This window comes from Montipora capricornis, chromosome 7 (genome assembly GCF_036669925.1).
Source record: "Montipora capricornis isolate CH-2021 chromosome 7, ASM3666992v2, whole genome shotgun sequence".
NCBI classification, from domain to species: Eukaryota; Metazoa; Cnidaria; class Anthozoa; order Scleractinia; family Acroporidae; genus Montipora; species Montipora capricornis.
In genome coordinates, this window is record NC_090889.1 from 27,220,854 (window position 1) to 27,237,592 (window position 16,739).

At 39.0% G+C, this 16,739-nt stretch overlaps 2 protein-coding genes across 2 annotated transcripts; one reads left to right on the plus strand and one right to left on the minus strand.

Moving 5' to 3' along the window:
• Window positions 1–3,544: 3,544 nt before the first annotated feature.
• On the plus strand, window positions 3,545–6,617 carry LOC138056703 (dol-P-Glc:Glc(2)Man(9)GlcNAc(2)-PP-Dol alpha-1,2-glucosyltransferase-like). Its single transcript, XM_068902561.1, has 2 exons — window positions 3,545–3,953; window positions 5,267–6,617. The coding sequence occupies exons 1-2, from the start codon at window positions 3,576–3,578 to the stop codon at window positions 6,326–6,328; spliced, it is 1,440 nt and encodes a 479-aa protein (XP_068758662.1). The 5' UTR covers window positions 3,545–3,575; the 3' UTR covers window positions 6,329–6,617.
• A 747-nt stretch (window positions 6,618–7,364) lies between these two features.
• Window positions 7,365–16,080, minus strand: LOC138056702 (G2 and S phase-expressed protein 1-like). Its single transcript, XM_068902560.1, has 9 exons — window positions 15,917–16,080; window positions 15,583–15,676; window positions 14,710–15,301; window positions 13,909–13,959; window positions 13,055–13,110; window positions 12,417–12,474; window positions 10,263–11,151; window positions 9,776–10,161; window positions 7,365–9,116 (listed from the first exon to the last, which is right to left on the minus strand). Exons 1-9 carry the CDS (start codon window positions 15,936–15,938, stop codon window positions 9,096–9,098), a joined length of 2,169 nt encoding a protein of 722 aa, XP_068758661.1. The 5' UTR covers window positions 15,939–16,080; the 3' UTR covers window positions 7,365–9,095.
• Between the last annotated feature and the right edge of the window lie 659 nt (window positions 16,081–16,739).

The window sequence follows — 16,739 nt, forward strand, 5'->3', positions numbered from 1 at the left end:
ATCCATGGCTGGAGATCACGTGTCGGTGATTGTAAACTCAGTTGTGAATTCATTGTCCAATAATGAACTGTGCCAACTCAAGAGCAGAGTAAATCTTCCAAGCTTTTTATATCTCAACGACCTTTGGTAACAGTAATGTGCGGCTATACTATGCTATGCTATGCTACTCAAGATTGAAAGTGACTGAACAGTACATTCCTGTGAAACTCAGTGCTGATGATTGTAAATTAAATGTTCGATTTAATTTACTAATTTGAACCGGTTTCAAAATGCATCGTGCTCTTGTACACGCCATGGCACACGTGCTTAGCTACTGCAACTCGTGACCCGGCGCGACTTTACTAACCTGCGATCAGGCGTTCTTTTCAAAGAACGCACGACCGCAGGCTAGTACTTTACCTCAGTTTCAGAAATTTTCCTTCTCGTTATTTTTCGAGTTCCAATCATTATTGCTTTGCAGAAAGGTAGAAGTCCAGTCTTAAATTTATTTAATCTCACCCAGGCTAAAACTAAAACTAGTCGCTTTTCTTACAATAGCTGTGAAAACGATACCAACACTAGGCTTGGTCAAATTCATTGTGTGCTTTACATTTGGTCAAAAGTCCACTTTAATTGTTAGATTTGTGTTTCCCTATTCGGCTCAGCGGCCAAACCTTGTCTCAATTATGGTCGGTGGGGCAGAAGGGCAGAGGGGAAGGCTAAGCAACTTCGTTCCCAGGGTCTCTATTCTCTGCCTCCATTGTCGTCAACGACAATGGAGGCAGAGAAGAGAGAAGAGAGACCCTGGGAACGAGGTTGAAGGGTAAGATGTTACAAGACCGCCGCGCTATTAATGGTGAAAAAACAACTATTCACGCGCTTTAAGGGTGACTTCTCAAGTCTCTCACAAGATGTTATTTGGAAGACACGCGAGAAACACTCATATGAATATCCGGAACAAACTACTGCTTCAGTCAGTTTGTTTACTTCGTTTACGTAACGTCGAGTTTTTGTAAAGATATATGGAAAACTGTTTGTAAGTAATTTAACTTTATTCCTTGGCGTGTGATTCAGTCACGGGAAGACAACGTCTAAAGGAAACCGGGATTCCTTTCAAGATAGTTGCATTTAGAAAAACAACTTCTCATTTGTCAGTTACTAAAGTTCTTGGACAATTTGGACATGAATACAGAAGGCGTACATTGTTGTGGTGAAATACTTAAGCGTGGCTATTTGCTCAAGAAAAGCGGGGTTTTGAAAAAATGGAAACTCGGATATTTTGTCCTCGAAAAAAATCGTTTGTGCTGTTATGGAACCGAAAAGGAATGGATAGAAGGTACACCAAAAGAGGTTATCTTCTTCAATAACATTTCAGTATACATATTGAATATACCAAGTCATCCCAGGTACTGCATAAAGATAGTGAAGAGGATACGCTCCAACAAGATAGTGTCTCGTACAACTCATTTCTTGTGTTGTTTATGTGAGGAGGAAAGAAATAAATGGCTGTATGAAATTCTGTACGCTAAAGCCACCACCTTACTAAGTTGGTAAGCGAACAAAAATAGTATATTACTAAGAAAAGTATTTCGAGGAGTAAGACCTGGGAGCGTAGAAATGCTACAAACAGGGGAGTGCTGCAAAGACGTCCACGCAAACCATAGAGAAGGACCTGAGTGGGCTTTGCAACAAAAGCTCGGAATGAATCTCTGCCAGTGGAACTTGAATAACAATAAAAGTTTAAAAAAAGCCAACCAGAAACTCGGATCAAGTGGGTTCACTGACATTTAAAGTTAATTCTGTGAGACATGTGATGAACACCAAAAAACGGTATCCTCCACATCCTGCACAGAAGAATGGCATCCTGCTACTGATTTCAGCAGAAAATGCGTTTAAACTGAAGAGGAACTCGGAACTCGGAACACAAAAGAAATTCAGCGAGAAAAATGAACAGAAAGTGTCCACACCGGCTGTTTTCCCTCCACAAATAGGCTTTGTGCATCCAATTTGTCTCCCTCGAAAAATAAATAAATAAATAAATAAATAATAAACGAATAAATCATATTTGTTTTACGGTTAAACGAGAGGGATCTGTATCAATGAGAACGGTTGAGTGGGTTTTACAGTCACGGTCCTTGTTTCAAATGAACATTTCACAGTTTGAGGGAAAGAAATCATAAATGAAAAATGTTGTTTGTTCGTGAATTTTAGCAAAATGAACAACTGATCTGCGTTGAGTTTAAAAAACGTGATGGCAGAGACAATACGTTTGGTTTCATGCGGTTATGAATGAAAAGTCCGTTATTTGTCTGAACGTGTATTCTCTGAAAGCAAAACAAAGATAGCATTAAGTTTCAAAAAACGTGATAGCAAAACCATGAGGTTTGGTCGCCTTACGTCCCTGCATTACTTTCTATCAGCGTGTTGATCAACCTCGTCCCCAGGGTCTCTCTTCTTCCCTCCAAGCTCTTCTTCCCTTCCTTCCGCGCACCGGTGGAGCCTCAGTTGGTTGAGCACCGGGCTGTCACGCGGGAGGTCGTGAGTTCAACTCCGGCCGGACCACTCTCAGGGTCTTTAAATAACTGAGGAGAAAGTGCTGCCTTTGTAATTACATCTGCAAATGGTTAGACTCTCTAGTCTTCTCGGATAAGGACGATAAGCCGGAGGTCCCGTCTCACAACTCTTCAATGTTCATAATCCTGTGGGACGTAAAAGAACCCGCACACTTGTCGCAAAGAGTAGGGCATGTAGCTCCCGATGTTGTGGTCTGTCTTCTGTGTTGTATCATGGTTGGGAGGGTAAATGCTCGGAGATATTAGCTACACCAAGCTACTCTAAAATCCGAGGGTAAATAAAGATATATGATATGATATGATATGATATGATATGGAGGGAAGAAGAGAGACCCTGGGGACGAGGTTGCGTGTTGATTGGCTGAGAGCACGTCAATTAATTCCAAATAGAGTGCAGAAAAGTAATGCAGATAGTTGAAATAATAATTAGTGCAATAAAGGTGAAAATTTTGCATGTATATCATCAAGAGAAAATGAGGGGACAGAGAGGGAGGCTCAGGGCGTTGGCCGGGATATGTTATGTCCATGAAAGTTATTTTTAGACGAGCGAAAGTCTTTGTTCTAGCGGAAGTCTGTCTTCCGATCTTCCGAGACGTCCGCATGCAATCTTGCCTTGCTCTCAGGTTCTTAATGAAAAGAGAAAATGACGGCGTACGTGGAAGGCTGATGAATATTTATTTTCTTTCAAACATCGGACCGAAGTTGGCCTGCATGCGGACGTCTCGGAAGACTTCCGCTCGTCTAAAAATAACTTTCGTAGACATGACATATCCCAAGGGCTGGACCGGGAGCCCCCCTCTCTGTCCCCTAATTTTCTCTTGATATCATTAATAAGTAATCATATATACAAATGACGGAATTTCTGTAAAAATACAATTTAATTTATGTACTCAACATGTGGATGTAATTAAATTTAAAAAAGGATTTCTTACCGCGCGGGCTCCGAAGTCTTCATTCCCAAGCTCCTTTCCATGTTCTTTTCAGAAGAAGTAGTTCCCATAATGCCATGTTTCCGGAATCAAAATGGCGGCCTTTCCGTTCTTCTCGTTCTGTTCTGCTTTGTTGGCTTTGTCTGTGGGAATTTTCATTCAGTTTAACGCTAAGCAACCAAAACCATACATGGATGAGATTTTTCACATACCTCAAGCTCAGAAATACTGTCATTACAAGTTCCGAGACTGGGACCCGAAGATAACAACCTTGCCTGGGATGTACTTTGTGTCGATTGTGGGCTTACGAGTTTTATCATTTCTCCGTGGAAAAACGTTGCATGCGTTATGCTCAACTGCTTTCCTTCGTTTTACGAATATACCATTTCTATTGGGAAATGTTTGCCTTTTGAGACAACTTCTGCTCCGTTTACACCGTCCTGTGGATGTAAAAAAAGCTCAAGGACACAAGGTGGGAGATGGATTATTTTGATAACCCTCTTAAGCTTCTTGAAGGAGAATCATCATTGAACCTGTAGAGTAATGCACAGCACAATATCAAAATGAAACCGTAGCTAAATGATCCTACATTTCTCATGATTTCTGTCCAATGTCTCTCTAAAAAAACATGTTTAACCACCCCTTAATACTTAACAATAATTATTATTAGACCTGTAGCCCACAAGGGCTACGGGTCAATAGCCCATTCGGCTTCGCCTCATGGGCTATTGACCCGTGGCCCTTGAGGGCGAAGGGTCTAATTGTTTTAGTATCACCCAACTAGTCGGACAGAAAAGGCAATAATAAAGTTAGCAAATGCAAGTTGAACAAATATTTATTTGGGTATAAAACGAAAGAAAGTGTCACGCTTTTCGCCACGCGAGGACTATTACTAATAGTCCTCTAGTAGCGTAGCCAATCAAAATACAGGATTTGCATTAGTCCACTAGTTGAGTGGTACTAAAACTTTTTAATGATCTGGTTGTAAATCAAGCAAGTTCACCCAACATTTTGTTGTCAAACAAACATTGTTTGCTGGCCTAGTCACCGAACATTGCACTTCTGCAGGGGCTGCAGTGTGTAAAATTGCAGGTTGCAGATCATTGTTTCACCATAGTTAAACAACGCAAACTCAACTAATGCTAACTTTAGGCCTAAGAAGTAATGTTTAAGCCTAAGGTTAGCATTTTTGTTAAGGTTTGGGTTGTTTCAGTTACGGCAAAACAATGACACAACATGATGTTGAGCGAGATGATGGACTTAATGTGTTACTAAGGTCCCAATACACTAAACGATTAAAACAACATCCATCTAAAATGTAGAGATTCTTTCAGTTTGGAAAGGAAATAGTTTTCAAGTCTCAGAGCTAGACAAGCGTTTGCCACAGACAAGTGCTTCATTGTTGAGATAAAATTGCTCTTGTGCATGTTTATGTCTGACTTGCTAATTTTATGACCAAGCCTTGAAAATCAAACTTGTAAAGAAAACCCATGTGCGAACAGTATTGCATGGTCAGATGATGTGAATAATTTTTTGCAAATGAGGCGTGGTGGTGAATTTTGAGCATATGCTGTAATCATGCAAAAGGCCTATTGGCTGCTGAAAAACACTCTGGGCAGAGCATGTACATGTAGATTCAGATGTTGATTGTCCAATCATATTGCTTGGACTGAAATGTCAACTGGGTGTCAAATATCCAGTGTAGGCACACTCTGGAAAAATAGCAGTGTTTCTGACAGGCGTCCAACCTATGAGATTCTGATTAGTATTTCACTTTTTCAACAGGGAGAGGCAACAAAATGGTTCAATGAAGAGTTTGTGACAAAGTGCTCAGCCACAGCTCTTGTCCTCATCGTGTTTCCAGTTCTTTTCTTCTTCACTTTCCTGTACTACACCGATTCCAGCTCTGTATTCTTTGTGCTACTCATGTATTACCTTGGTCTCTGTGGAAATCACATGTCAGCAGCACTAGCTGGCTTTGTGTCAGTTGCCATTCGCCAGACTAATGTGATTTGGGTTGTGTTCACTGCTGGAGTGGCTGCGTTGCGAACTTTAGAACCACTTGTTGACCAATCAAATTCTAGCAATTCACTGGCGTTGTTAACAGAATTCAAGATGTTTTGTGGAGGTTTTATCAAACATTTTTCAAAACTGCTCAAGAGGCTGTGGGCATATGGTGCAGTTGTTCTCATATTTGGACTCTTCATACTTTGGAATGGTGGAATTGCTGTGGGAGACAAAACTCAACATAAAGCATGCCTAAATTTTCCACAGCTTTTTTATCTTTTGTTGTTTACTCTATCATTCAGTTGTCCATTACTTCTTTCTCCAAATGACATCCTAGGTTATCTCAAATTTGTCAAAACTCTCAAGAAAACATTTAAATTCATAGGGGTACTTTTAATAGCACTTCTCATGATTGTTCTTGTGTACAAATTTACTTATGTCCATGACTACCTGCTTGCCGATAATCGTCATTATCCTTTCTACATATGGCGGAAATTTTATGCTAGACATTGGTCATTGAAATATGCTCTTGTACCACTTTACATGTTTGCAGGATTTTGTATTCATAGTAAATTAGCTGCCAGACAACATAGCCTTTGGGTTCTCATGTTCTATAGCTGTGTTGCTATGGTAACTGTTCCACAAAAACTTCTGGAATTCCGTTATTTTATTATCCCATACTTATTATTTCGGCTTCACATCCCACTTGTGTCATATGCAAGGTTATTTATGGAATGTTTCCTGTATGTCTGTGTTAATGCCATAACCATTCATTTATTTTTGAAGAAACCATTTCAATGGGCTCATGACCCAGAAGAGGTGCAAAGATTTATGTGGTAACAAAAAGATATTGGAACATGTTTTCAAGAGTTTACTGCCATAATAACATCACCCAGGTTTCATTAAGGTTTTGGATAGGAAGACATTGTTAAATTCAATACCTTTGAGATGTTTCATGGGAAGTTACTTTAAATTTGTTTAGAAGTGTAAGGCAGCCATAGATTTTCACAGCTCTGTTTTCCCAGTGCCCTGGTGAAACCTCTTTATCCATATTTATAATATTATTAGTTTTTGCCAAAACAACCAAACCATTATTAGAATTACAATAAACTTCTGTAATTTCCTGTAATGTGTCTGGTCATTTCCTGAAACTTTTGCCAGGAGACAAAGGTTTCCTAATAAAACAAAAATGGAAAGGGTTGCCTGGATTTGTTAGATTATTACTAATGAGAACTAATCATAGAGAAATAATGATAAACTCCTTGAAGCAATGGTGGTCAGAATGGCGGTTTTAAATTTAAATAATATGGTAATTGCTGGATTAAGAGGCAGTTGATATAACATTCAAACATTAAAAGGGGCTATGTCATGCTAAATGTTGTAATTTTATGACACCCAAAATGCCCGAAAAGCAGAATGAAACATTGCAATAACCACTTAAAACTGTTGAACAACATAAAAGAAATGAAGTGAAAGGACACAAATGGACAAGATTGAAACAGATTGCATTTGGGTAATGTTGGAAAAGGTTGGCCGGATGTTTTCAAGTTTATGGCAAATTGCCTGGATAAAGGTCGTTTTTGCTCAGAATCATCTTGTTTGTGGTGTCACAATAATTTTTAATTTTATAAATTACACATTACCATTTTAGAGTTTTAAACTCGTAATTAACTAAAGATTTCCCATAAACATGCTAAAATGAGGTGAAATAACCCCTTTAAAATAAATAGTTGGTCAGTTTTTGTTCTGCCCTTAACAGCTATGATCTATGAAGCATTTCACAAATTGATGTGTATACCTAATTGAAGCTGGGATGAAGAAATGGTGTTTAGCATTAATTCATTAATATAATTAATAGACAAAGTTTGGAATTTACTGCCATGGGTTTGCTTGTTTATTTCAAAATAATGATTTTTCAAAGGACTGCTACAAGGTCATTGAATTTCCATGAGCTGTTCTTCATAGCTCAAAGTATCATTTTTAATTCCTGTACTCCACATGTATACAAACTTTTGATAGGATCTCTACCCATACCTTAGATGATGGATCCTGCCAGTGAATCTATTCACAGTGCATAGTTTTATGTGTATGATTTATCTAGAAATTATATTTTGTTGTACAAAGCAACATCTGCAAAGGACAAGGACCATTTTGAAAAATTCATCCTTGATTATCTGTTAACGACTTTTAAAACTTAAACTCTATTAAACTTTTAACTACCTTACTTGATCAAGTATGTTGTTGGCAAGAACATTTATAGCTGGCTTGTAAATTATTATTATAATTATATCAACCTCTGACTCATATAAAGTTGCTTCTTACACAATGCAAACAATAATATTTAGCTCTTTTTAACCGAGCAGGAGGTCTGTATGGGAGAATCTTGGCCGAGGTCGTGAGTACAGACCGAACGCAGTGAGGTCTGTACACACGACCTCGGTCAAGATTCTCCCATACAGACTGACTAAGCTCGGTTAATAAGATGTTTATTATATGGCAAACAAGAACAATTTAATTCGTTTAATGTAACTGGTTTGTACTAACTGACATTTTGCTTGCGAACGGCGATGAGTGGCGATGAGCTGAACTTAATTCTGTCAAAGTTTGCTCGTCATCCTCTCCTTTGTCATCACGCTGTTCGGCACTTCCATAAATAAATATTGGTAGAAGAGAATACTCAATATTTTTGCATTTTAGTTTGCATCTTTTCACTGCAAAACATTACCGGTCTAGATGCCAGTCTAGATGGGAAAATCTAGACCGCGGTCAATATCGATTTCAGCCAATCAAATTCGTGAACTTGATAGTTCCCAGTCCTTGTGAGACAGAGCCATATAATAATGCTACTTACTGACCAAAAGGATTATAGGAAGAGGAAGGAGAAATTGAGAGACTTTGGCTATCCCATTCCCTTTGTTCTCTGGTGCTCAAGCACCTTGTTACAGTACTGTGCAAAAAGAATGCAAACGAATTTCGCTACTTTTCGGCAAAATATAATGAAATTTCCATCCTTGAAGACCCAGAGGCAGTCAGTCGAGATGCGACGAGATTCGGGACTGGTGTACAGTTTTCAAGTAAGGCTCTTCTCGCCTTACTTGAACTTTACGCCAGTCCCGATTCTCATCGTGTCTTGACTGAATACCCCTGGGTCTCCGAGGATGTGAAATTTCGGGCGAAATGAAAGCTGGAAATGAGGCAGATTCTAGCTGATCTCTAGTCTGGAACTGCACAAATGGATTATGCCCATGCAATTTTCAATAATTACACAAAGTGCAAAATAACTTGAAACAGCTTTCTTTTCAATCTATTTACAAAAAATAAGGTCAGTATGATACCTGTTTGGCTAAGGGAGCTTATGTTTACATCCAAATCACTGTTAGTAAGGTGGGTACTTCACAATATTTGTCACCAGTCTTTGGGAACAAAATAATGATGTTATGATAGTCAAGGAGAAGAGTGCATTTCTGGAAAAGTGCAGTTTGCTAGAAGCTGGTTCTTTTAGCTTTATCCCTGTCCTTTAACAAGTCTCATTTTCTGGTTGCATGTCAACCTTGGACTCTTTGACTGTGATGGGTGCCACTGCCATTTTGATAACAATTTCCTGTGTTCACAAGTCAATAAGATTTCCCTGCAAAATATAAAAGTTTAAAAGAAAGTTATTCCTGTAAAGTGATTTGCTTCAAAAAAAAAAAAAATAATCACTTTATTTAAATCTCAAGGTTATTATTTTAGTCAAGCATGAATGCTCTACTACATGTAATTGGAGAGACTACAAATAAACTGAAATCGGAACAAATCAAGCCAAATGTTGGTTTTTGACAGGAGGGGAAAACTGGAGTACCCAGAGAAAAACTGCTCGGAGCAGAAAAGAAAACCAAGAAACTCAACCCACATAATATTGCGTCGAATCCGGGAATGAATCCTGGGCTACATTGGTAGAAGGTGAGTGCTCTCACCATTGCGCTATCCCTGTTCCTGATTTACATTTGACAGCATTGAGGAGTGTGGCTACTGTACTTAACATGGATGCATAAAATAAAATGTTCAGCAACAGCATTGATGTTATCCTGGCCTACTGTGACATGCATTTCTTTTCCTTAACCCCCTGCTCAAACTAAGACCATGCTAAAATTAAGGTAAAGCAATCCTAAATGCTGTAATTATTTTTTTTTAGTTTATTTTTTATTATTTGCTCTCAATTTATTCCAATTTTGGTTGTAATTGCTGGGAAAAAAGACATGTCACTTGAACCTGTTGATTTTTTTTATTCCAGTTGTGGTCACTTACTTCAGTTGGCAAGGTGGGTGACAGTTCAATCAAATTTGTTGGAAGTGAATCTCCACTGGCACAAGAATCAATGATTGGATGAGCAGAAATTGTCTGAGGTACTGGAGAGAAGGGATCAGATAAACTGGAAGTTGACTTCAACACCTCAGCTTTTGCATCTACAAGAGAATCTGAGGATCCCCCGGCAATTCTTGGCACAATGGACTCTGAAGATGGCGAGATGTTGAATGGAAGACACCCCTGAGAGCCAAACTTTTTTGAGCTTGAATTCAACTTCTGCGACTGTGATTTTGTAACTTTGTTATTCCTCATGGGGGTGGGGAGAAGAGAACGTCGCTTCTGTCCACCTGCACTCAGAGACTTCCTTTTCATAACCTTGCTGGGAACTGCAAGTGGACGGTTAAAAAAAAATCAATGTTACCATAAAGATAAAGCAAACTTGTCAAGTACAATAATATTTTACTTAAAACAACGGATGAAGGTTTACCCTCATTAGGTGGAGTAACAACAGCCTTAACCTCAGAATTACCACCATTGGGAGTGGATGGCCTGAGAAGAGCTTTGCTTCTGGTCTGAGCCTGAGAAGGGCCTGCTTTACTTGTTGCACAAGTGTCCACAGCACTGCCACGTCTTCGCACAGGTGTTGGGATGGTAGTCAGGCTCTTTCTTGGTGTTGTTTTGTTGCTTGCTCTCCTCCTGGGTGTTGCTGGAAGTCCAGGGTCCTTTTCTTTGGATGGTGTAAGTCTAACTGAAATGCTGCTCCTGTTTTTTGCACCAGCATTATTTGGTGTAGTAAAGGATTTGGACCTTTGTACTGCACTGGGTGTCTGACGACAGTTATCCACAAGCTGCTCAGAGTTCAAACTGCCCTTATGATGCTCATTGGCTGTAAAGCTTGCTTTTCTAGGAGTTGTAAATGACTTTGATCTTTGAACTTCACTGGGTGTACGAGGTTTCCTCAGTGTTTGATCTGACATTCCATTCCCCTTTTGCTTTCCTGGTGTACTGCCAAGTGACCTCGAAATCTGTGGAGCCTTTTTGGTGCTAACTTTCCCAGATTGTGGCAATGCTTTCACAGGCTGTGGTTTCCCTTTGGGTTTCATAACATTTGACCCTCTTTTTGACAGCGCACTACTTCCAGTTAAAGGCTTCAGACTAGCTTTTGTTGCAGGGACCTTACGTGCACAGGCAGAAGGAATCAACGATGCATCAGAAACAGAAGAATCAAGGATGGTGAAGGTCTCATTCAGATCAGGATTTGATTGTGACAATGCACTTGAAAGTGAAGAGGCTGACGAAGTGGAGCTTGTGCGGCGGCGCCTCAGTTGCACAACAAATCCTGGTGGCTTTATGCCACTTTGAGATGAAAAACGTAACTATAAATGTAATGATAAGAATAAAAAATGTTTAAGTGTAGAATCTATTGAAAAGGCTGGGTTCAATTCCTTGGAAAAATGTTGATTTTGAGAGGATAGGGGAGAATTGGAACACCTGGGGTAAAAACAATGGAAACAAGGAGGGAACCAACAAATATCAAATGGTTGGTAACTTGGATGAGAGTGGAGTCTTCTCATTACTTCACTAAGTTTAACTCTGTGCACAATAAGAGATAAATAGCCCGGGCTATCACTCTGCTTTCTGTCATATCCTTGAAAGTAATAAATGGAGAAAACGAAACCAAAACCAAAAAGAGGAAACATATACACAGAAAGAGAAAAATCAAAGTGGAAAGAGGAGTTAGGGGGTGAAATAATTTGTCACCTGTGTCTTAGCCAAGAATTTGCGAGAATCAAGGCTCTTCTTCTCAAGATATAACTATGTAGGAGGTTGTAGAAAAGGTAGATGATTCTTGTTATTTTCTATGGAAAGTTCTAAAATGTATGATATTGATGAATTTCTGACTACAGGAAAGTTCCAGAATGATGTAACATTGAAACATACCAAAAAGAGTTGCAAATTGTATATTATAGATCATGGTTATGAAGCCTATATTATATATTAAGCAGGTGTACAAGGTTAAATACAGTTCAACTGAGTTAACAACTGGGAGCAACTGCTGTCAATTGTTGTCCATGGTTTTGTTATATTTGTGCATGTGTTGGATTCCTCGTGCTTTGTGTTGTGCAGCTTATTCATCCATGTCACAGGAAGGAGTATTTTGTGTGCAGCATTTAGTGTTTTTCCCCCTCCCTTCCCCGCCCCTCTACTTTTCACTGTTTATCAGTGTGACAGGTGCCTGTCTTCTCAGGGGTGTGGGGGCTCATGGCTGGGTTTCAGGTTTTGCCAGCTATCGGTGCAGTCTCCATCTTGGAGCTGGCTGCAAATAGTGGATTAGCTCCAGGATGTCTCAGGCACCCAAAGTCCACTTAGAGACACAGTTGTCATAATAAACATTGCTGCTGTCAAGGTAGTAAAGGCAAATTATCGTTCAGTTGTCATTTTTCAGTTTAGCACAGTGCAGTCAAGTTCAGGTCAGGATCACGTTATGACTCCAGGTTATACTCAACGCTTCCACCAGGCCGCAGTTGTTCCAATGAATAGCGCTACCCACCAGATAAATCACTACCCAGTGGATAGCGTTATCCACCTTTTGAACTACTGTGGCCAGATCAATAGAACTCTGCCAAACAGATCCACCTACCTTGGATGGCTCTGTAAATGAGGAATCTCCTTTGTTTGAAGTTTGGCCATAACTATCTCTGCATTCAAAGGAAAATTTCACTGAGAAAGAACCTTCTAATATAATAATAATAATAATAATAATAATAATAATGATGATGATGATAATAATATATATATTTTAAAATTATATACATGTACATCATACATCAAAATGAGCATGGAATTTGTATGCTTGCATTCATCCTTAAAACCTCAAATTTGGTGATTTCATGTCTTCGTTATGCAGAGTAGCACAAAAATATGAGCTAAAATATGTGCTGTACGTAGCACGATTATTTTTCCACTTTGAACCAATCATATTACTATTTTGGGTCGTTTTCATCCCCATCAGCATCATAGATCCTAATGAAGCTCCTCTATGTTACTCCCCAGAGTGAGTCGATTCAAACATAAAAGATCATGAACTGGAGTGAAAAAGAGTGGAGATCAGTTTGTCCACTCATGCACTGTGGCTCTGCCTGACTACCTTATGTTTGCATTAACATGTACTGTTAAGAGAACATTCAAAGTTACTAACAAAACAGATTTTTATGAATCAATCATAACTTTATAGCCTGACAAAGTGATAAACAGACAAAAAACTTAAGTACCAGTTACCTTGGTTCTCTAGTCTTTATAGGTGACAAACCATTACAGCCTGACTTGACCTGAACCTTATAGAAACAAACAAAACAAAACAAAACAAAAACGGCCAATCTCAGTGACAGATCATGTTATTTTTTTTCTACGTGTTTGATCTCTTGAGTCAAAGATAATCCTAGTTGCAAGGAAAAGATGAAAAAAACATCCAAACTTCAAAGGAACCTGAACTTATGACCACGAGATTGGTTCTGCTAGAGTATCAAACCATCTGAAAGCTCGTCAGGCCCCAGTTGTTCGAAGGGTGGATAGCACTATCCACTGGATAGAGCGGTTTTCAATTGAGTGTCGAAAGTAATTAGCAAATTGCTTTGGTTTTGCATTTACTTCACTCAGTGATTGGTTGAAAGTTCTCGCGCCATTTTCCCTACCAATCAGAAGTGAAACCAAAACCAATCGTGGCTTGCGCGTGGACATTTTCCCGCGCTTTGTGTCGGCTACGAGTAATTACTTTGAGTTTTGAGTGGTTTACTGGATTGTCTCTTTTTGATTGGCCAAAGTAATTGCTTTGGTTTTGGTTTTACGACACTCATTGAAACTCACTCTAACTCAATTTATTGGTTTTGCTTGTGTTCATTCTCTGGATAGTAATTATGTATCTGGTGGAGAGCATTAGCCACCTTTTGAACAACTGAAGTCAGGTGTTAGTTTGTTCTACATCCTGTCATTGGTGCACTGTTATAACAGAAATATGTGAAACTTGTAATTTGAATAATTTCAGTGTTTCAATGCTGAACAATGCAGTTGAATGCTGACATAAATTACAGCCCTAGTTACTTTTTGTCTTAGTGTTTTGTTTAATTTTATTTTACCTTGTCTGAACAGGGCTCTATAATTCCATAAACATGCTCTGCTTTTATAGGCTGCAAAAAGAAATTTATCAAATTCATCAGTCATGACTCACAGAAACCATCATGGTAACTAGTCCTGAAACTGGAGATTAAGGATAATAATTGAAGACAGATATTTAACAATAATAATTGCATTGGAAGGTGTCAGTCTCAACCTATTGTGATTCACTTTTGTCACTAACAGGCCAAAAGTCAATTCAATTGCTTTTTTGTTAATGCAAAAAGTAAGAGCTTTGTCTTTGCTTGTTAATAGGGAGCTTAAGCAACGACAACGGCGACGGCAACGAGAACGTCACAAATTTGCATATTTAGTGGACAAAAACAATAGCTTTGCACGCCCTGCACGAGCATTTTCCACTTTGGTCTATTTCTTTGCCATCGTCAGCAAAAAAACTACGCGAAATAGCCAAATTTTCGGTTTTATGAAGAACGTCAGCACTTGAGGATAGATTTTCATTTTTTCCCCTAAATTAAGCGCCGTTCCGACCAGTGTCATTCTTGAGTAACTACCACACTTTTGTCATATTAAAAAGGTTGAAATAGTCACGAAGCGATTAAGACAACGCGAATTTATATTTTGAGATGACGTTCTCGTTGCGGCCGCCATTGTCGTTGCTTAAGCTCCCTAATATTAACAGGGGACCTAAGAAGAAAGTCTGTATTAGGGAGAGGTTTGGATAATCAAAGTGATACTTAAATTAATTGGACTGTTCAATCTTGTGGGCCATGATCAACAATATTCCTTTTCCTTTTCCAACTTACTGAATTAAAACAGCTTCGAGTCTTCAGAGTCATTTGAGTTTTGGGAAGTTTGGACCTTGCAAATTTGGAAACATTGGCTAATGGACGAGCTTCTCGTGCTTTGAATGGTGATGGTAATGGCATACTTGGCTGAACTTGAGAATTGCTCTCACGCAAGACACGGTTTGGTGTTGTAGGAACTCTTAAACCAATTGAACAGTCAGGCATTGATGAATTATTATCCTCTGAGATTGTTTCCGGTGGAGATCTTGATTCTTTAGTGAAACTCAAGTCATTTAGCTGGTCTGGCTTCTCTGCTAGACAATTATCATTCTGGTCTTCTTCAATGGTAAATGTTTTTGATAAAGTGATACAATTTTCCCCATTTTCATTTTCTTTACTCTCATCTGCATTACAGCTCAGGCTTTGACTTTTGATGAACAAAGAAACAGCTGTGGCCTCTTTGAAAAGTTCAGCAATCTGTTCACCATTTAGGGGGCTCATCGGCTTGCAATCAGCATGCAAATCACTGTTGACTGTTACACATCTCTCTTTGTGACCAATGGGCCCAAAAAACACTTCATCCTCATCTTCCAAATCATGCTTTGCTACACTAATTGAGACATAATCACAAAGATCTTAGACAGCCAGTAACATTGGTTGTTGTTCATCACTTATAAGATAAAAAGGTATAAATGGAATAAAATGAGATTCCTTCTTTGTGATATTAATCAAGATATAATCAAGATATAATCAATATTAATCAAGACTGTCTGAGCACTCCTAAATTATGACCCTATCAGCTATTTTGAACAACGAACGATTAAATGTAAAAATACCAAGCATACTTTAAACTTAACTTAATCAAAACGTAGCCAGAAACGGGCACAATACCTGCCATCACACCCAGTTGGAGATATTGGTACATCAAAATCGAATTTTTCATCCTCTATGAGATCGACTGCGCCATCAACATTACAGGAAAACCCTTATCAAGGTACAAAGAGTAAATCAATTACAAATCCTACCAAAGCGACTTAAAGAGTGTGATAAAACAAATGGGAATATTCGTTTTTCTACAACAAGATATATCAAAGATATTTAAATATTATCTCTGGAAACTCCTCCTTGAGAAGGAAGTCAAATCGTTTGTCAAATACTTCTCGGGGATCGGATTCAACATAAATTACACAAAATACGACGGCTCATTAATTATCGAGTTACTTACCTTCAAAACTTGATACCGCCATTTACGTCTTCTGAAGACGACTACAGGCTTTCTGCGATTTTCTCAGAGCGTAAAATAGCAAAGCTGCAGACAAAATTGCTGAATTTTCGAGTAAATATACTAATTGTTCAAAATCGGTTCGACTGTATAGTGCCAGATCTTCCCGGGTGAGATTTAAATTCAATCACGTGTTTTGTATCTTCAATGTGATTGGACTTGGTCAAGGTGTGGGGAACTGGAGTGTATTTTACTTCGATTTAATGATTTAATTAAAGTCTCCTCAATTAAAAAGAGCAATTATTCTCAGCTGTTCAGCTACATAAGATTGAGACTTCAATAAAATGATTAACATGGAGCAGGCTTCTTTTCCATTCGATCCTTTTATTATCAATAAGACAACTCGCCGAAACTTTGCCATCACTTGACTTGAGCTTGAGGGAGGCTCCAGCACTTGGCTAAGTAGCCTGACTTCTGGCTGTTACACACAATTGTGGTCTCATTCACACAGAAGCCCTTCAAGCTAATCCTGCCAAGCCGACCACATGATGGAAAGATCAGATCACAACACCGGGAACACTGTTCCCAACTCTTTTCGAATAGTGTGTGGGATCTTTTAACGTCCCACAGAGTTAATGAACAAGGGTTGTGAGACGGGACCTCCGGCTTATTGTCCTTATCCGAGAAGACTAGAGAGTCTAACCATTTGCAGATGTAATTACAAAGGCAAGTTATTTAAAGACCCTCAGTGTTGGTGCGGCCGGAGTTAAACTCGCGACCTCCCGCGTGACAGCCCTGTGCTGAACTGGGCCACCAGTGCGGTGAG